Below are 20,747 nucleotides of genomic sequence, written 5' to 3'. Positions count from 1 at the left end.
AAAGCAAGAAGCCAACCAAAAACAGCCAGACAGGCTCGGATCAGATGTAGCAAGAATCAACTAATCTGACTGTGTAACTTGGCCTAAACGTCTCAGCTAGTTGCCTGGCAACTCCACGGTGGCACATGTAGAGGAGCGAGTTGCAGACAGCAGGATGTTGAAATGTCTGAGAAGGCCAAGCTAGGAAACACATCAGGGTGATTTACATTTAGGACTGTATGAAAAAATGGAAATGAATCTGAAATGTTTGTGAGGTAAATATCAGTTCAGATTAAGCAAGAATCTTCCTAAAGCTTACATTTCTTGAATGGAGGTTCTATGAAGTTATTATTTAAAGCTTAAAGGTGCCATTTTGCAACTTTGTAGGAAAGTTAAAAAAAATACAATAAAATCATTAAGTTATTTTAGCTTATGCAGAGATGTTAGCCTTCGGTAAGCAGCAACAGGATAAGGCCACAAAACAGACTCCCAAAATCAGAATACTGAAAAAAAAGTCATTTCAGAATTTCAGAGAATTCTTACGGAGCCCTCTAGGGGACATGGGGATTTTTTTTCTTTTGCGTTCCCTCGCAAAACGTTTGCGTTACCTCGCAATACTTTTGCGTTCCCTCGCAAAACTTTTGCGTTCCCTCGCAAAACCTTTTCCGTTCCCTCGCAAAAGTTTAGCGTTACCTCGCAATACTGTACTGGTCAGTTATGCAGCATAATTTAATACTGTAAGCCTTTCCTACGGTGGGCGCCGTACTTTATGCTTTAATATAAGGTTATGTGAGGTATTTCCATGAATTTTAATATCTTTTTGTGAAATATCTGAAGTTTTATATCTTTCTTTAGAAAGGCACCACAAACCTAAACAGAAACCTTCCGTAAGTAGGAAAGAAATAAAAATACATTATAATTTGGACTATTTCTGAGTTATTATCGCGGGTAATAAATCATCTTACAGTTTTGATTGTGTCTCTGCTGTGTTCGTAGTCTGAATGGTTTAAAGAGCTGCTTTCAGTGCCGCTCCATCTTAGCCTTAACAGACATAAACATGCAGTAATAAATCGATTTTCAATCAGTGTTTTGCACCAAGCAGTTAATAATAATAAACAAGTTTTCACTGAGGCTCTGTAAGAGCCATATGAATGAAATAAGTAATTATTGATATGACAGGAGCAGCGGCTTTGACACTTGGGTGTGTCGTGGGAGTGACGTCACCAGGTATGAATGGGAAGGATACTGGCTTTGTGTGTATTAGGAAGCGGTGAGCGGGGTGGTCAGTCCTTGCAAAGTTTGGAGCATAATCATCAAAATGGAATAAATTGATAATTGTGACAGAACAAAGAAAAGGTTTGGAGTTGATTGATACACGGACAGATGAGATTCCCCGAGATAACCCAGTGCGGCCCTTTACCATCATTAGTTTGTCGTGTTTTTAATAATAAAAACTTGTTAACAGTAAAAACTGCTTGGTGCAAAACACTGATTGAAAATCGATTTATTACTGCATGTTTATGTCTGTTAAGGCTAAGATGGAGCGGCACTGAAAGCAGCTCTTTAAACCATTCAGACTACGAACACAACAGAGACACAATCAAAACTGTCAGATGATTTATTAACCGCGATAATAACTCAGAAATAGTCCAAATTATAATGTGTTTTTATTTCTTTCCTACTTACGGAAAGTTTCTGTTTATATCGTAGGTTTGTGGTGCCTTTCTATCCCAAGGAAAGATATAAAACTTCAGATATTTCACAAAAAGATACTAAAATTCATGGAAATACCTCACATAACCTTATATTAAAGCATAAAGTACGGCGCCCACCGTAGGAAAGGCTTACAGTATTAAATTATGCTGCATAACTGACCAGTACAGTATTGCGAGGTAACGCAAAAGTTTTGCGAGGGAACGCAAAAGGTTTTGCGAGGGAACGCAAAAGTATTGCGAGGTAACGCAAAAGGTTTGCGAGGGAACGCAAAAGTATTGCGAGGTAACGCAAAAGGTTTGCGAGGTAACGCAAAAGTATTGCGAGGTAACGCAAAAGAAAAAAAAATCCCCATGTCCCCTAGAGGGCTCCGTAAATTCTAACCAATATCAGAATTGAGGTTGTGTTTTTTTTTTATCTGAATTAAGAAAAAAGGTCTGAAATCAGATTAATCTCACAACTCTGACTTTTGCAGAACTGACTCAAATCTCAGAACTTTGATTTTTTTTTTTTTTTTCTTAAAACACGACATTTTTTCAAATCAAAAATTGGAAAAAGTTAGAATTCAGACATTAATCTCAAAATTCGGACGTTGAACTCAAAATGTCCACTTTAAATCAGAATTTTCACTCAAATCTCAGAATTCGGACTTTTTTCTTAGAATTCAGAATTTTGACTCTAATCACAAAACCTTCACTCAGAGATCTGTTCTTTTCCCTTACAGAAGCAGCAGCGGAGAGAATTTCGCAATGTGTCCAAATCAAATATGTTTTTTTTTTTTCCTCTACAAAATGCCAGAATAAGTCATGTAGCTGCTTTCCAGTGAAAAAACGTGAAAAGTGAATTAAAATGTTAAACCCTCGGCAGGAGCTGAGTTGTGTTACTTGGAAAATCTTCCTAAGAGCTGCACCCAGAACATCTTTAAACGGAGAACTGCACCAGCATGAAGTTCTCTGAACCGGATTCAGATTCTAGGAAAACTGCAGACGTTCTTTAAATGAAGCCTTCGAGCATTTAGCAAGTTCTATGGAGAATATCGTTTAACTCCCATAATAATAAAATGTATTTGTGTTCCCACCAACGCCTCTGCGCGCCGCTCTGCATGTGAATCCCTGCTGCCTCCGCCCGGCGCAGCGCTGAGCCCAAAAACCGCTTATTTGTAAGCACCTTTTGTCCGAGCGCTGGGCGGCATTCTTTGGCAGGAGAAAGGAGGGGTTGGGGGGGACGGAGGGCTCCCCGTCCCGCTTCCTGTGCCGCCGCGTCGCCTGCCAGCCCAGTGGATCCGTCCAATCCCTGGCATTTCCCGAGGAATGTGACTGGAATGCTTTCTACTTCTGGAGGGGGGGGGGGCTACGCCCAGGTCGCGGTTTTCGTCTTGGATTTCACGAGTGGCCTAGAATATCTACCGAGTGGATTCTCCCATAAAGCAACAAAACTATAAAAAAAAAAAAAAAAAAAAGCTTTCTTCTAACAATGAGACACAGACGCACACTCACAAGCATTTGATTTTCTCTTCTTATTTCTCCTTTTCTTACACAATCTGAAAATTTAGGTCAAATCTTGTCTAACGCACCGGCTAAACGGTTCAGGGGAACCTTTAAGAGATATATATATATATATATATATATATATATATATATATATATATATATATATTAAAAACACTTCACAAAATAAGGCACTCCAATTTTCTTTCATTGTCCTGACTGCTTTCAGTCTGTAGGATGAAGCTGTAAAAGAAAAAAAAAATAGGCCTGATCCACCTCTGCATTGTCACAAGGCTTCAAAGCAGAGGGGGGGAGATGAAAGCAGCTGATAGGAGCAGGATGACAGAATATCAAGATGAGGCTGCCGATCTGGATTCTGCTCCTTCAAAGGGACAGCAGTAACACAGACGAGACCCGGGGAAGAAAAATAACAAAGGAAAATGAAATTGGCACCAGCCGTTGGTTCACAGGAAGATATCCCACAATCCATTGTATCACCTTTTCCCCTGGCTTTCTGCTCTCCAAAGCACCAGGCTGGGGTAGAAAGAAGAACTACTTCCCTCAGAAGAACTGCTACCCTCAGTGGGATTTTAATTTGAAAGGTTCCAAGTTTTCGTCCCAACAAAAAAAAAAAAAAAAAAAAAAACCTAAACAAAAAAACAAAAAAAAAAAACACAGTAGTGAAAATGGTCCTGGACTGAATTGCACTGGCACCTGATTGAAGTTGCCCAGCAACCGCCACCTTCTTCAAATGAAACAAAATTGGTGTCAAACGTTTGTGCTGCAAAAATCTTCATTTGTGCCGGCATCATTTTAAGGATATAACTAAATGTTTCCAGAGGCCAACAAAGTCGACCAGCTACTCCACATTTACAAAATCAAACAACATAATGGTTTCAATCGACTGGGTTCCATTTGTGCGGCATTAATTTCTGTTTGTGCTGCTATGATTTTTAAGATTTCTAGGTCACCAGACGTCTCCCACCGAATTAACGGCAAATGTTTCCAGATACTTTCTGAGGTCATTTAAAGGTTCCCCCGGCTCCTGCCCTCACACTTACAATATCAAAAAGATTCTGTCAAATTTGGTGCTACTAAAATTTTAGCTGCACAAACACATAGCACATTTCATTTATGTCAGTACAGTTAGATTTTGTTAGTGTGTAGGTGGTAGGGGCAGGTCGATCTTCAGAAACTTTAAAAAAAAAAATCTTTAAAATTATAGCGGCACTAACAAAAATTTGTGCTGCACAAGGGAGCACAAATGGTTTGAGACACCGTATTTGGTTTGATTTTGTAAATCTGGAATGGCTGATTGACCTTTGATGACCTCCAGAAACATTTATTAACATCAATTAAAATTTGAGCTGCACAAACGTAGCACAAATGTTTGACACCAATTACAATCAATTTGAAGGAGTTGGGGGCGGGCTCAACCTCGCTTAGGTATTGCTGGGATGCATTCCATATAATCCACGACTGGGAAAGAGATTTGGATTCAGAAGCGATCGTCTCTGAGTTGCGTTGGCGACTTGAAGGGCTTGAGCCCCAGCGTCCTGCGGGGGTGGGCTCTCTCTTTGGTCACGTCCAGAGGCTTGCCGCAGGCCGCCCAACCCAGGTCCATGAAGGCCGGGTCCGCCGGGTTGATGGGTGCGATGCGGAACGAGGGCAGAGTGGGCGAGCCGTTGGTGGAGCACGGGGCGGATCGGGAGGTCGGGAACGGAGTGGAGAACGGGTCGAAGGGTGGCGCACCGTCGGAGCTGCTGGAAGGGTCCGCCTTGAGGGCAAAGGGGTCGCAGTCTGGAGAGGGGAAAGGGTCGCAGCTGGTGAAGGGGTTGGTGGGCGAGGGCTGGTAGCCCAGGGCGTGGCTGTCTGAGCGGATGGAGCTGCGGCCGCCTGCTGAGATGGCGCCACCCGCCGAGATGAAGCTCCAAGGGTCGATGCGGGGCCGGATGGGAGACGGGCGTGGTCGGGGGATGACGCTGACCTCTAGACGGCGGGTTTTGGGGCTCCATAGCGCTGGGTTGGGGTGGAGAGCGTAGGGTACGGAGGTCTTGTCCTCAAAGTCCAGTGTGTCTTGGCATAGGGGGAGATCTAAAACTAGAACAAAACAACACACCAGTGTTACGCTTCAATAGATTCCTAGATAAAAAGAAACTTTCCACTTGCGTTAAGTGTGGAACATCAACATGAAAATTATACATGACATCAAAAATGCTTTGCTAGCAAAAATCTGAAAAATGTGATTTGCATTTGTATTCAGCACTGGTGGGCAATACTAGCTAAAAAGTTAGTTGTGCTAACCCTAAAGCACTAATCATAAACATTAGCTCTGCTAGCACAAAACAATTATGCAAACATGGCGTTTAGCTGAAGCTAATGCTAACGTGCTAACTTCAGTTCAAATTAATGATACAACCTTCAACAACAATCTAATGATGACATCATTTATGTTCTATAATGGTCTCAGACGTTGTGTTTATGTTTAGATCTTGTTCTTTATTGTCCGTGTGTTATTTTGATCCCGGATTTTTTATTGTTTGAAATAGTTATTAGCGAGAAAACACAAAAAGAAGAGAGGCGACATAAACAGCTAACTACTTGGAAGAATTCTTAACAGTCGATAACAAAACCTGAAAACAGATGTTAAACTTTATTCATCTGAAAGTTTACGCATTAGTGCTACAGAATTTATCTGGAAATTGTAATTTTGGAGAACCTATGTGCGTTAAATGCACATATATATATATATATATAGCCGTATGCAATTAGCACATTAGTGGAGGTTTATACGCTGATAGCCTTAAATTAAATCTGTAATAGAATGATGTCATATTGCTGTAAGCAAGTGAATTCAGTTCCTAGTCCTGTTCGGTGAATTCCTCAGGTTTGTCAGTGAACAAATATCCTCCAGACCAAGGAGCATAGCAAAAATGTCTCTTTAACCGGATCTAATGGTTGAAGTGCTCTACTCAAGCCTCTCTCATCTGATCTAGTCTGTTCAAAAACCCTTCAGAAAACAAACCTGTGCAGTGAAATTGATCAAAAACAAGAAGATGAAAGAACACAAAAAAAGAAAAAACAGAAATGGAGCAATTACAAGTGAGGAATGTTGATGTAATTAGTCTCAATTAAGTGTAACATAGTGCTGTTTAACTAGTTGACAGAGCTGCAAGAGCAGCAGACAAAGTGTAAATTGGCGCTGACAAGAACATTAAACTCAGAATAAATCACCCTGAGTGAACATTTGCTGTTTCCAAATGTGACGCGTCTGCCAAATGGCATTATTTACATCAACAGTTACCCTCAAAGGCTGCCGAGCTTTTCAGCTGACAAGAGCGAGCAATCAGGAGCCACACAAGAGCAGCAGCGTATTTTAAAAAAAGAAAGAAGAAAGTGAGAAAAGTCCTCTGAATAAACATCTCTCTTTCAAGCGCACGCTGCCAGGCAAACCATGTGGCAGTCTGTCGCCTGCGTCATTCCAGTCAACAAGCATATCAGGGTTGTTTAGCTAAAACACACTTGGTTAATGATGTGTGATGTCTATTTTTTTTCTTGTCTTGAAATTCAGGGGTTTCCCCCCAATTCAAATTTAAGACTTTTAAAGGCCACTATGAAGGGAATTTAAGCCCAACAAACTTCGTCCAGCCAACTGGCGATAAACTTGTACTCCACAATCATGAGCTACCACAGCGGTGGCATGCTAGCCTCAGCCGTCTCCAGACACACACAAGGAAGAAGTCTGGGTGCGGCTAAACAGAAAAGTCCCACACGAAAAAATTACATACAGTAGAGTATACGAGATTAAATAGTTCTTCTTGTCAAAACAAAATTTAAAAACTGTCATCATATATTAAAGGCAAACTCACTTTTCACAAACAATTTAAGACATTTTAAGGCCAAACATTTAGATACATTAATTAAAGACTTTTTGCGAATGCGAGGGCACCGTGTAAGGTTTGTATATGTTTTTGTGATATGTAGTTCAAGCGACCAAAAGGTTTGGAGAACATTCGGACCTGTTTTCAACACCAGGGTGTTACCAAAGGGGGGCGCCAAAATTGGGTCGCTTCCATTGAAAACGGGTGTAAAGAAAATCGATGCAGCTGTCTGAAATACTACACCATGCACATTTCCTTGGAGTTTTCATAATGTATTTCATGTGTTTTCATCACAAAAGATAAGCCTGCAAATCTGCATGAATTTGCATTTATCTCCCTTTACAAAATAAAATCCGGTCAACTGGAATCTGCTAAAATGTCAGTATAAATCCAGATGTTCTCAGAAGGCCTCATGGATTTGCCTGATTCCAATTTTGGCCGATACCATTTTATTTTTTTTTTTGTCAAAAAAAGGAAGGAACTTCACAATACTCGTAGTCAGAGAATCTGAATACAAATGCATGCTTCACTTTTCATATTTTTAACTGTAAAAAAAAAACATTTTGACGATGCATTATGTTCCTCCTACTCCACAGTCATGAACTACTTTGCGTCGGTTTAAAGCTCGGAGAGAAAACGGCGAAGAATGTGGCACAAAACGTACGCAGTGACGCTATTAAATGCGTAATGTGAACACAGTTACTGACACTGGCGGCGGTTTCCAGCAGACAGACTGCAGATTAGCAGTCTGGAATCTGCTACCCTTCCATCCAATGTGCTGCACTCATCCTGCGCTATTCAATGAAAGAAAACTCCAATCTCAGAAGAGTGAAAAAAAAAAAACAGCATTTACAAAAAAAAAACCCTGGTTGATAGCTCTGCTTTGCCAGTATTAGCAGTAAAGTACAGCGAGGGCCAGCTGTTACCTGAGATATGCAAATGGCTGCAGAGAAGCTTTGATGCTAATGAAAAAGCTCCTGCAGCAACGAAGTATCCTCTGTGCTGCTAAATGGAAACAAAAATTCTCACTAAAAACAAAGAATGATAATTCCGGGAGAACCGTGTGTGTGTGTGTGTGTGTGTGTGTAGGGTTTGGGGGGGAAACATTGTTATGCCACGGTGGTACGGGACTCAAGGTTAAAGCCGGAATGGGATTTGCGTGCGCGGCCAGGTGGAACGAGCTCGGTTAGGGGTTGCAGGTGAATCACTGAGCTAAATTAAAAACCCGAATCCGAAACCCAATCTGGGCGAAGAGCAGGTACTTATAGGAAGTACTCGGCTGATTTAAAATGGCACTTCCAATAAGAAGAGAGCTGGAGAAGACAAATTAAAAACAAAAAAAAGAAACAAAGAAAACACTAGTGAGAATTAAAACAGCAGAGGTAGACTCTAATTAATTTTAGATCAGGCTTCTGGATCTTCAGCAATGGCTCTTAATAACTCCGCCTTAAAATGATAAAGAATCAACTAATGTTTCAAATGTAAAATTAATAACAAATGCTGCTGTAAACAGCTTTTTATGTAATAAATTGATTTTCCACACCAGAAGTGTTTGGGATCGACTTTTTTTCGTTATTAAATTGGAAATCATTGTTCGTTTCTCGTTTATACAAAAGTTTTGTTTTTTCCTTATTTTAAAACCTAAAAACAGAAATAAAAAAATGACAACAAATTTCCTTAAGTTGATATTTATATTTACACAAAACTGAAAGTTTTTTTTTTGTTTTTTTTTTAACGAGGTCAAGGTTTTAAAATAATTTTTTTAAGTGGCTGGGCCAGACTTTAAAAAGAGCTTACAGGGGCAGTAGCCCAGAGCAGCAAGTGTTTGGGCGCTCCAGAGATTTATCTTTTAAATTTATATTTACAAATGCATGTTTTATAAACATTGTAGTCTACATAAAACTAACCAACGCGTATCGAATGAAGTGTTTTAATAATGTAAATTTTGAATACAAATGATAAGAGTAATTAAAAATTTGACTCTAAATTTAAAGTACATCTTTTCAAGATTAATATGTAAAGTTGATTACTTGCACCCACTGATGATCTCCACCAATGTGTTTTCATTCATATGAGTAAAATACATAGAGCACCAAAATAAGCCCCTATCCTTTTAAATCTGGCCGTGAGAGCAGGGCATTCTGGGTAAATAAAACCAAAACAAACATCTGTTGGTTTTTTTTAGGGTTAGCGGGAGAAATTACTTGTTGTCTTGTGCCATCGACAAAATCTGCTAAAATCTGACGCTGTCACATTTTTGTTTACATATCGTGAAGCAGAAAGTGTTTTCTTCAGAGGTTTTCGAAGAAGACCTATCAGTGGTTCTTGGTGCAGCATTCCCACAGGCTGGGAGGGGAACTAAACCAGGTGAAAATGTAACAAATATTGCAACTTTGATCCCCAATTGAACCGAGTCTACCGGACTATCAGGTGTGATATTATTTATGTGGCTCTCAAGGTTATAACGATAGCAGGTCTAGGGGGAATGGACCCACTGACCCAGCTGGGAGGTGTAGCTGGACCTCCTCCTGCGGTCGGGTCGGTTCTCCGAGGCCTCGCTGCTCAGCTCTCCGTTGCTGGAACCAGAACTAGCGGTCCAGTCCGCCGGGACAGCGCCGTCCTGCTGCAGTGGGGTCCCCGGACTCGGAGGGCTGCTGTGGTGCGTCTGCGGCGTCCGGGGGCCGGACCTTTCGCGAGGGTTGGGCGGTGGCGGCGTCAGGGGCAACGGCTTTAGCTCCTGGTACTGCAGGGCTAAATCCAGCAGCGGCTTGGGGAGCGGCTCAGACGTGGAGAAGGTGATGAGGTCGTCCACCACGGGGGGGTCGGTTATGAGCGGCCTGGGGGAGGAGATCTCCAGCTCGAAGGAGGAGCGTTCCTCTGAGGCTGGGGGGTTAGTTCGAGGGGGAACCCTGGGGGGGAAGTCCAAGCCCCGACCCAGCGCCACGGAGGACAAGAGGGAGCCACAGCCTAGCAATACTCGGTGCGTAGTCTTGACAGCGCCGCCGAGGAACCCCCTCTCGGGCATGGGGGAGCCGGCCGGGGAGTAGCCCCCCTCCTCGCTGCCAGAGTCTCCCTGGGAGGGGGGAAGGCGGAGGCTGTCCTTTGACAAGGAGCCTATAGTGAGAGAGAGAAAGTTTAGAGAAAAAAGAAAAAGATGTGAGAGAGAATAATGACTCCACGCATTTATTATTCATTCTGTTTCTAATTCACACTGCCAGACTTGGGTGAGTCTTAAAAGGGCAGTATTATGTGTTTCCAGGCACATAGTGCCATTTTAGCACAGTGAAGTAACTATGTTTACTTCAGTGGTTAGAAACTCAAATATGAGTTAAAAATTTGAGTTTGTAACTTAACGTCTTGAAATTGGGACTCTGTCACTTTAAAGCTTCCAGCTCTTTCTGAAACTCCGCCTTTGGAAAGTCATCACAACATGGCTCCCCTACTAAACATTTAACAACATTTTTACCAGTGTTGAACTGAGCAGCAGCTCCTACAATGAGCTCAGCTCCACCAGGTGTTTGCTTATTGGTGGCTAGTCTGAAGGAGCTGCGTTGGGGAGGAGCTATGTTCACTCAGGTGTTTTGCACAGTTCAATGGTTGCCATGGAGATTAAATGATTTCTCAAACATGCATAAAAGAATCAAAGCAACACTCCCATGTATGTTTTCGATGATGGAATAACAACGTGATGTAAAGCTAAAAAAAAGTCGATTTCACATAGTGCTGCCCAGAGGGCGGCGTTACCGTTCTGAGTGGAGGCCAAGGTCGGCGTGGGGGGGCAGTACTCCTCGAAGTCGTCCATGGCGTCTCCGTTCTCGTTGCTGTCTGACCCCAGGAGCTTGGCCCTCATCGATAAACTGGAAGCAGTCAGACGAGCAGAACATCTTAGAACGCCTAATATCAGTATCAGTCGCAATATTGGGGGGGAAAAACAACTTGGTGACAATGTGCTGGAGCCATAAAGGTAGACTCTGTTCAGTCTAATTCTATGTGTTGTTCTCTAAGCGACATCATGCTTATTCATTATATTTAGAATTTCTAATTGCACTTTCTGAACCATTGAAAGATGTTTTGTTGCAGTTTATTTTCACATGTTTGACTGTTTTTGTCAATTTCCGTTTCTTTATTGTTATTTTACTTTAGGTGTTACTCTGCTAATTGCAGTGACTGAATAAATTGAGGTTGTGTTCACGTGTTTGACCAAGCTTGTGAAGCTGTTGGTGTATTTAGCCGTGCTGTGCTGGTGCAGAGGTATCAGATACATTTGTAATTCAGCACAGTTATGTCTGTGTTTGAAAACAGAAGAAATATTTCAAGTCAATTCAGCACTGCTCTTCTGTATGAGTATCGTACCAGGAGTGAAAAAAAGTGGATTGTGCATCCCCAGTTTTGATGTTATTTATTTATTTCCTTCATTTACAGTTTAAAATCAACATGTCACATGGTGATGTAAACAAAAGTTTTGAATGAAAGTTTGTGATCTGGAATAAGGAGCAAAGGGAGGATTTCCGGAAACAGTCAGTGATGCAACAAATTAGAAGAGGCCTCTGACTGAAGACCATTATTTCATCAGGCTTATGACTCTAGCAGACACACCGACAGCTCAGTTTCCAGGCAGCATCCATTCTGATTGATGGAAGAGAAGGTTCTTCTCTGTCTGCAGTCACAGAGTTTCACTTTTAACTCTTCTGTGATTTGTGGCTGTAGTTTAGGGTTGTTGTTGTTGTTGTTTTTTTTGATATCCTGGTTGTAAAAACAATACCTTTTGTTACTCATAGTAACAAAATAAAAACAAACTAAAATTCCTTCCAGCTGCACAGCATCCAAAACCAGAGGGAATAAAAGCCTGAAAAAACAACAAACCAGAACTAACATAAAGTTATTTCTATATGCAGCCACCATGAGCAGCACAGCTCTAAAACCGTTTTATGTTTGTTGAAGTATGCAATATGTGATTTTTTTTTTTGTTGTTTAAATACATATTGTTAAAAAAGAAACGAGCAGAACCAAAGTAGGACGTTAGTGGTTTAAAGTCCCGGCAAACCTGCTTTCCTGGGGACTGAGCCGCAGAACCTTGGGGCTTTTGGGACTCTTTGGGCTCTGGGGCCTCCAGGGTGGGTTCAGCCTCAGGTCTCCGTTGGACTGCTTGTGAGACGGGGTCTCTAATGACCGGACCGGGGTCAGACAAAACGCCCTGCTGTCGCTGGGACTGACTGAAGAGACCGAGAGAGAGAGACAGAGACAGAGGACATGAGATGAAATTAATCTGCACTTTTCTCTCATTTTGCTTTTGTATTTCCGAGGCCGACGGTGACACTCAACTTTCAAACTGGTCAGAACCACACACGGCTCACAGGAAAGGGGGAACTGGTGGGACTTGAGCTCTAAGAATAACTGAGATTGCATCTGCCGAGCTCAAGTGACACATCACAGCTCTCCTCACACCAACAGGTCTGCGCTGCCAGCAGTGTGAACAGCATACAGTAACACAGTAACACAGAGGATGTCTAAACCAGACCGTCTGCAACAGCTGTCACTGTGCTAAAAGTTTTAAAGGGACAGAGTTATGTGTCTTCCAGGCACAAAGTGCCATTTTATAGCACAATAAAGTAACTATGTTACCTTCAGTTGTTATAAAAAATACATAATAATTAAAAAAAAAATCAAATACGACTTCAATATTTAAGGGCTTAAAATTGCACCTCCGTCTCTTTAAGAAATTCATGCTCTTTCTGAAGCTCTGCCTTCAGAAAGTCATCACAACATGGCTCCTCTATTAATCCTTTAGCAACGTTTTTACCACTGAGAAGTAGCTCCTACAATGAGCTTAGCATGTGTTCAGCCAGGTGTTTGCTAACTTCTGCGAGCTAGTCTGAAGGAGCTGAGTGTTAGAGTGCAAACCGAGTTTGTGTTTGTGAGGCACAAACTCTGAAACTGCAGCCTAGTTTAGGAGCTTCGTCCACAAAGGTGGAGCTACAGTAGGTCCAACCAGGCGTTTTGTGCAGCTGAGTGGTTGCCATGGAGATTAGAGGATTTGTCAAACATGAATGAAAGAATCAAGGCAACACTACCAGAATGTTACATAATTCTGCCCCATAAAGGCCTTTCCAAGAGCTTTTACCCCTGTTGGTCTTTCCAATTTTAGACCTAAAGGGGGCGATAATGAGCTGGCTTTCTACAGCTTAAAAACACATTTTTGGTGTAAGTGCTGATTTACACAAATGCAGCTCAAAGAGTTTCTCTTTAAAATATGTAGTGTTTAGGGCTGGCCAATTAAAAACAAAACAAATAAAAAAATCTTATATCAAATTTGATTTACAAAAAAATTTTCTACATTTGTCTTCCTTAAAAAAAAGAAAAAAAAATTCAGGTCGACTCTGATCTTTTTTTTTGTGTTTGTTTTGCACATTAAATTCCAACTAAATATGTTTACATTTGTGGTTGCAATGTGACAAAAGTTGGAAGAGAGCTATGAATACTTTGGAAATCCACTGCATTTCCTTTTCTTAATTTAGTAGATACTAATTTTAGCTGCAGTTTCTGCATTTTCTTGTGTGCTGGGTTTTCGAAACGACACTTGTTAGTTTGTTTTCCTCGTTATGTTCACAAAGTGTGAAATAACACAATAAAAAAAGCAACAACAGAAAATGACTCACTAGCCTTAATTACATAATCCATTTAAACAACTAACTGAAACAGATCGTTTTCTATGCACTTCTTTAAACATTAAAACTTGTTATATGTGGAGTTTTAAAGCTCTATACAAACCTAATGAAGCTAAAGCAAACCCTTTCTAATAAGTATGAAGGGGAAAAAAGCATCTCCAAAAACACAAGTTAATATCAATTTACACTATGATGATATAACAAGCGAGAAAGTTATACATCCAGGTTAAATGGAGTGAGCAGCTGCCACTGTTTGATCCAAATTCGGCTGTAATGCGTAACATGATTAGCGCAGCACAGTTAGGAATCAAGCCAACCTCTGGGAAATCCGCAACAGTCTTCCAGTTCCAGGATGGGGTTTAAGTACAACTTCCGGAAGACCGACCTCCGCGCCGCGGTGCGACGTAAACAGAGGAGGAGACGGAACACCGAGCGAATTTTGTTTTCTAAATTTACAGCATGTACCCAGGGAGAGGTAAGTCCGCGCTTTTGCAACTCCGGGAGAAAGAAATATTGGAGGAAAAACTGTCATAATGGCAACTGCAGAGTACCTTTTTTTGTGACTCCAAAATTTCATTTCATTTCAGTAGCAGAAATGAAAAGGCTCAGTAGATAAACTGTGCTACATTAGAGGCAATCTGGTTGCCTTCCTGACGTGCGCCGATGCATGATTTAGAAAATTGACTTGGATGTTTTTACGTGGCTCCCATCATCATCATATTCCATATTTTTTTGTGCATTAGAGGTTTATTTTCCTCTCTCTCTTTTTTTCTTTGGAGATTCAATTAGTAAAAGGTCAGAAACTCTAACCTGATTGGTTAGAGGAGGATTCTGCAACATGTGGCTCTTTAGACCAAACACTGTGGTCAAAAATGCAAAAAAAAAAAAAAAAAAAAAAAGTAAAAATACATCTTTTTAAAAAGTTGTTTTCATTTGCTTTATGCAAGGATTTTTCACAAAAATGACACTAATAGAGTAAGGAATATTCATTTTTGATATAGTAACTTTGATAAAGCACATGCTTTCCATATTTTGGTTTTAAAGCATGTTCTTTTAATTCTTTTAATTTCCACATAAAAATGTTCTGTTCCTTTGGAAAAATCAAAAATATTATTGTGTAAATGTTTGATTTTCTTTATTTTAAACCTAAAAAAGAAACATAAAATTGTGTCTTTTTTTCCATTTAAATAAAGAAAAATCCTGTTGTTGATTTTGTTAAGATAAGCTAATTTGCTTGATGTAACGTTTGTGGCTCTAAACACATTTTGACCAAATGGCCCTCGGGGTTGTAACGATTGCTGTCACATTCGAAATAAAAAGTGAAATAACTAATAAGGAACAAAAATCTTAATCTATTTCTGCCCCAAACACACAGAAAATAAACTGTAGCAGAAATACTTGCTAGCTTCCAACATGTATCGCTGAGCTAGGCAGCTAAATTACAAACAGAGCTGACACATAAAAAATTTGGGCTGGTTTGAATTCCTTACTATCTCATTTGTCAGATAATGAAACAATGGAACTGATCTGAGCAGAGAAATAAAAATTCTCCACTAAAATATCCAGAGATGAAAAAAAGAAACTTCTGGCTTCTAAGATGAATATCTTCTAAACATATTTTAATGGCCGCCCCACTCATGAATTAGTAACTGCTGTTACAGAGAGTCATTTAGAAATTTTAAAAAAATAATCATACCACTTAATAATTAAGTGATAAGTCTATTAGATGTTAAAAGCACTTTTGCAGGTAAATTTTTTTTATTCCAATTTGTGCTGTTATATCAATTCCTTCAACTATTGTGTTATTAAAATTGTCCCTTTTGGAATTGTCAGAAAACACAAGAACACAAACAACATTAAAAGATCCTGGAAAAAAATGGAGCACATGTGTGTCTCCATTTTTCTGCACAGGAAATATAGCTGGATGGCTCCCCCTCCTGCTGGATTGTGGCAACTGCAGACAGAAGAAACAAGAGGAGGTCCACAGTTGGGGAAAATAAAAAAAGAAGTGCTGAACGGCTGAGGAAGTCGGATAATAATTGGACTGGAGCAGACCATAGAAAGGGGAAAAGGGTGTGTGTGAGAGAGAGAGCAGGGAGGAGAGAGGGCAAGAGGGAAATAGGGCAGGAAACTAGGGGTGGGGTGGGGAGGGGCCCACAGGGACACAAGGGGAATACAAAAGACGTGTGTTTAAGACAACATGAAAGGACATGGTGTTCACAAACGGAGATACTGCAACGCGGGATGCATGTAAAGACGTGATCAGAAGCAATCTGGGCAGAGGGAAAATAACTATACTCACGTTGGATTGCACGAAACCGTGGGCCGAAGGACGGCGAGGAGCCCGAACCCAAATCTGGAGAGTTCCGCCTCTTTTCCAGGCCTGGGGATGCCTGCACTGTAATTTTATGGATGAAGTCTGCACACACACACACACACACAAATTAAAATTAAAATATTCACAAAGCAGCTTAATACAATTCATGGTGCTGTTTAAAAAGTTGCTTCTTTTTTTTTTTTTTTTATCTGCCCGTTTCCTTAAGAATCTCAACAATTTCAGCTGATTTCCAACAGATTTTAGCTGCACTATTTTACACTATTCCTTGAATATTTGGCTTTTCTGCTTTTAAAAAATTCATACTTATTTAAAAATGTTACAATACTGCATGACAACTCACCGCAGAGATAATCAAATGAAAAAAAAACTCATCCAAGAGCCAGAGTCATTTAACTAGCGAGGCACAACAGTTTGTTAACAGCGAGAAGCAGCGATTCAAGGCGCTGTGGATTTTTGGATAGAAATCATAACTGAAAGATTTGTTGCTATTCTTAAATTATGTAAAAATAATAATTTACTGCCAGGCTACATCTACCAACTACCTAGCTAGCTAGCTACATCTAACTACTTAACCAGCTAGACAGCTGGCTAGTTTTCTAGGTAGCAAACTAGCCAGCTAGGTTTGCTACCTAGCTAGTTTGCTAGGTAGCAAACTAGCCACCAACTACTAAGTAGTAGGGAAAAATAAAAATAAAAATACTACTAAGTAGTTGGTGGAGTAGCCAATTTAAAAGCTGCCTGGTAGTAAAATATAATTATTCTGGAGGTAAAAAGTTTGGATTCAAATATGTAAACCGTTTAGTCTTCACATCCAATTTCAGGCTCCTTTCCTGAGACTCAGATTGAGGAAGTTTGTCCTTTAAGCGAGTTTATTTGCTCTAATTCATGTTCATTATTATACTCATTGAAACAATTATTTATAAAGCAGACCAGACCTTTTAATAGGAATCCAACAATTACTGGAGTGAATTCAAGCGGCGCGACTAACAGTTATCTTTCTGTGGATACCTTCAGCATGTAGTAAGAAGAGGGAACGAGACAAATATGCAAAACAAGCAATAAAAAAAATGAAATAATGTTATTCTGCAAAAGAGAAATGAAATTAGTAACAAAACAAAAGGTCAAGGGAAGCTGGCAGAAACAGTGTTGGCATAATGCGGAAAATTGACCATATCCAGATTATGACTTGGTCAAACTGGGTTAAATTATAAATTATATTATTTATAATTGGGGAAACATGCTACAAGGAAACGTGACTTCTGTTTTTTGACATGAGACAGTGGAGCATATTTTATAGTTCTGCACCACATATAATGTTGAGAGAATGGGACTGGGATGTAATTTAAATACCAGTAAATACCAGCTGGACGTGCAGGAACCTTTGGACTAAGTCTGTAGTTCAAAATGTTGGTCTTTTTCGTTACAACACCTAACAATTAAATGTATTTAAAACATTTTTGAGAATACTGTACATCAAACTACATACAGTTTAACATATTGTGTCTGAAACTAATTACTTCAAGTCAAAAGTGCAAGAGGAACACAAGCAGAACAAACGCACAACAACAACTGCCACGCACAGGAAATGAAAAAGCAAAAATAATAAAAGGTTTCAGCGCGATACGGCTCGCAGGAAAACAAAAACATCGACTTTAGGGGAAGGGAAGGTATCTAAAAAGAAAGAGCCAAAGGCATTGACTGGAAGCGCCAAAGTGAGAGAGGCCAGTATATCTATGGACAGGAAGTGTTGAGGCGTGGTTGGCTCACCCTCCCCTCTCATCAACCCCTACACCCCCACCCACCACCACCACAGCCACCGCTGCATCACCGCCCTGCTGCTGCCGCTGCTGCTGGGAAAAGAGCTGACCACAACACACAAACACACCGACAGGCACACACAGACGGCGCATTTACGCATGCATGCTCGGCCCAAAATACACTCAGACTCGCATTGAAGCACTGGATGGTAACTGCTGCTGGCTGCGTGACTCTGCCGCAGCAGAGGACACATCAGCCGAAGCAGTCGGGTGAGAATACTGGAGAAAACTAGGGGTGCCCCAGATTTCCTTCATTTTGGGAGACCGCTGATTGGCCGATACTTAAAAGGGCAGTCGATCTTACCCACCGATCTTATCTACCTCAGCAAAGGTCTAAACATCAACCACTGTCTTGTTTTGCCTTGGCATGACAGAGGTTTGACTGATGGACCTGAATGTCTGCAGTTAACAATAGTCACCTCACTGTTGCCAACTCAGCAACTCATTGTTTTGTCTGAAATATTACAAACTGGTACAGTTTGTAATAAAACAATGACTATTGGCCAAAATCAAAATCAGCAGGTCAGGGTACCTTAAAGATCGGTAGTCAACCTGAAAACTGCCATCGGTGAACCCAGTGTGATATAAGTCTGACGGGCCTCCAGGCTTTACTTGCCCCCACCAGGCTAAATATTATTTGATCATTTTAAATAGGTTTAAAAAAAAAAAAAAAACAAGTAACAGTGACAGTAAGGACGGATTAAGCTAGGTTTATAGTTGACGCACTGATCTGGGCACAAAGTGGTGTGCCCCTTTGTGCACCATCAAACTATCAATGCACCTGCTCTTTTGAATTTTTGTAACTTTTTAACATTTATTAACACAAAAACACGTTGTGCTGTTGGTGGACAGCTCTAATGCCCCTAGCACCAGGCTTAGCAAGGTTTCTAGAGAAAACCGTTGCTCAAAGCGATCAACGCATTGTCGGGACAGTCACGGTTCTAATCCCCCGCTCACCGGATTGACAAGCAAAAGAACCCTTATTTGCAAGGCGATTCAAAGTTCGAAGCTTGCGTTTTCAATCAAACCGAGCCCTAAAAGCCAAAAAGCACACGGAGACGGAAATACCTTGTGGCATGCTGATCTTCTCGCCGTTCTTGCTCTTGAGCTTGTGCTTCTTGAAGGTGCCCTTGCGCTTCTTGACGTTTGGTTTCTCCTGGTTCTGGTTCAGGTGGAGGATGAGGAGGCTGAGCTCGCGCTCGAACACGTCCTGCTCCCACTGGGCCAGCTGCTGCTCGCGCTGCCGCAGGAACTCTTCGTGGGACTTCTGCTCCAGGGCCGCTCGCTTCAGCTCCTCTTCGCGGCACCGCAGCTCCTGGTGGAGGAGGAAACGCACCGCTGCATCGTTAGGGTCATTCTGCAGACTACACTGCTTCAGGAGGGCAATGGGCACACACTGGATTTTATTTAGGGGCATCAGTGTAATGCCACACTTCCAAAGTTGTCTGAAAGTAATGCATCATTTTGCTTCACATTTATACACCAATTAAGCCTAACTGCCCTGTTGGTTTAGTTTTTCCCATATTTATATATTGAATGTCACTTTGAATTATATGTGGAAAATTCACCTTTTGTGGATTTGTCCATAGGGCATATCTAAAAACATTTAAAAAAATTTTTTTGTTGAAATAGCTAGCCGCAAAGCTACTTGGTGTGCTGTTAGCCGACGTTTGCTAAGCAGCCAAATGCTAAGTTCAGTATCTTTACTTTAACAATTCATTGTTGCTTTTATTGGTGCCTCAATATATTTTATTTGTATAATATTCATTTTAGAATTGTTTTATTTTATCCTTTTTTTACCTGCACCAGTAACACCTGTATATATGTATTTACAGCCACACGAATAGTTTTTCAGTATTTTTTCTGTGTACTCCGGTAGCCAAGCAACAATATTTCATTGCCAAATTCACAATTTAATAGACACAGTTTCACTAAAGAGCACACAACAACATCTATTTACTTCAAGGAGCTTACACTACACATGGTGTACCTCTATTCATATACATTTACTTTACAACAACTGACCTAGCTTGAATAAGACTTAACTTCATAATGTTGTCCAGCTTTTCATCATTGCTCTTCCTCAGACTAGAGAAAACAACAAGTAAAGCTTTTAAACTCTTTCTAGCTCTCCTTCTGGACTACCGCTGTCAGGAACGGTCTGAAAAACAGCCTGAGCTCCCAATAAACAACGGCTTTACAGCCTCCAATATATCCAGAGGTAACGTGTGTTCTTCATAAAGCCCAGCAACAACATTACCGGCTTAAACCGGAGCTTTTGCTTTTAGTCCGACGGCGCTCACATTAAAATGCCAGCTCAGAGGAGCGGAAATATGCGCCGTTCCGCCAGTAAACGTTCAAGGCGAGGCCCGTTAAACGCCAGTCCGAGAGCTCGCGCAGAGGCCATCATTTTTAGGTTTCATTTGATGTTTTCAGCTCAAAATACAACCAATAACCGACGCTTCCATCATGAGAAGAGCTGCCTGTCTCGAAGGAGTCGTGCGACGAACCGAAACATCTGTATAAAAAGGAACCATGAAGCTGAAAAGGGAATGTAGTATAAAAAAAAAAAAGAAAAAACGTTTGATATGTGAACTGTAATATGGCTGACACTTCTGTCCCGACAGAGAAAATCCAGTAGGACTTTCAGTTTTCAACACATGGAAATAAAATATTTCCACAACTGAAGAGAATATTGTCAGGCAAGTTTATTACCAAAATGACATAAGTTGCAAGAATAAATTTGTAGATTCTAGTCAGTTCTTGTCCCATTATTTGATATTTACACTCAAATATTTCCCGTAGCAGACTTTTTAAACCGATGGTCAAATTTTTTCAGGCTTCTTCAGAGAGAGTCTGATTGATAT

The 20,747-nt window shown here is 40.8% G+C and overlaps 1 protein-coding gene across 1 annotated transcript in view; it reads right to left on the bottom strand.

The window, feature by feature from the left end:
* Positions 1-3,593: 3,593 nt before the first annotated feature.
* Positions 3,594-20,747, bottom strand: part of LOC102230899 (mitogen-activated protein kinase kinase kinase 11-like) — a 46,810-nt gene continuing 29,656 nt past the window's right edge. Inside the window, exons 5-10 of the mRNA XM_005800069.2 lie at positions 18,949-19,195; positions 16,028-16,144; positions 12,105-12,273; positions 10,805-10,917; positions 9,560-10,174; positions 3,594-5,279 (exon numbers count right to left, since the gene is read on the bottom strand). Coding sequence (XP_005800126.2) covers positions 4,678-5,279; positions 9,560-10,174; positions 10,805-10,917; positions 12,105-12,273; positions 16,028-16,144; positions 18,949-19,195 — 1,863 coding nt within the window. The 3' untranslated portion in view covers positions 3,594-4,677. The remainder of the gene's footprint in view (positions 5,280-9,559; positions 10,175-10,804; positions 10,918-12,104; positions 12,274-16,027; positions 16,145-18,948; positions 19,196-20,747) is intronic.

The sequence above is a fragment of the Xiphophorus maculatus genome, chromosome 14 (genome assembly GCF_002775205.1).
Source record: "Xiphophorus maculatus strain JP 163 A chromosome 14, X_maculatus-5.0-male, whole genome shotgun sequence".
In the NCBI taxonomy this organism is placed as follows: Eukaryota; Metazoa; Chordata; class Actinopteri; order Cyprinodontiformes; family Poeciliidae; genus Xiphophorus; species Xiphophorus maculatus.
The sequence above is the reverse complement of the archived record's forward strand: the minus strand, read 5'-3'. Positions and strand labels throughout refer to the sequence as shown.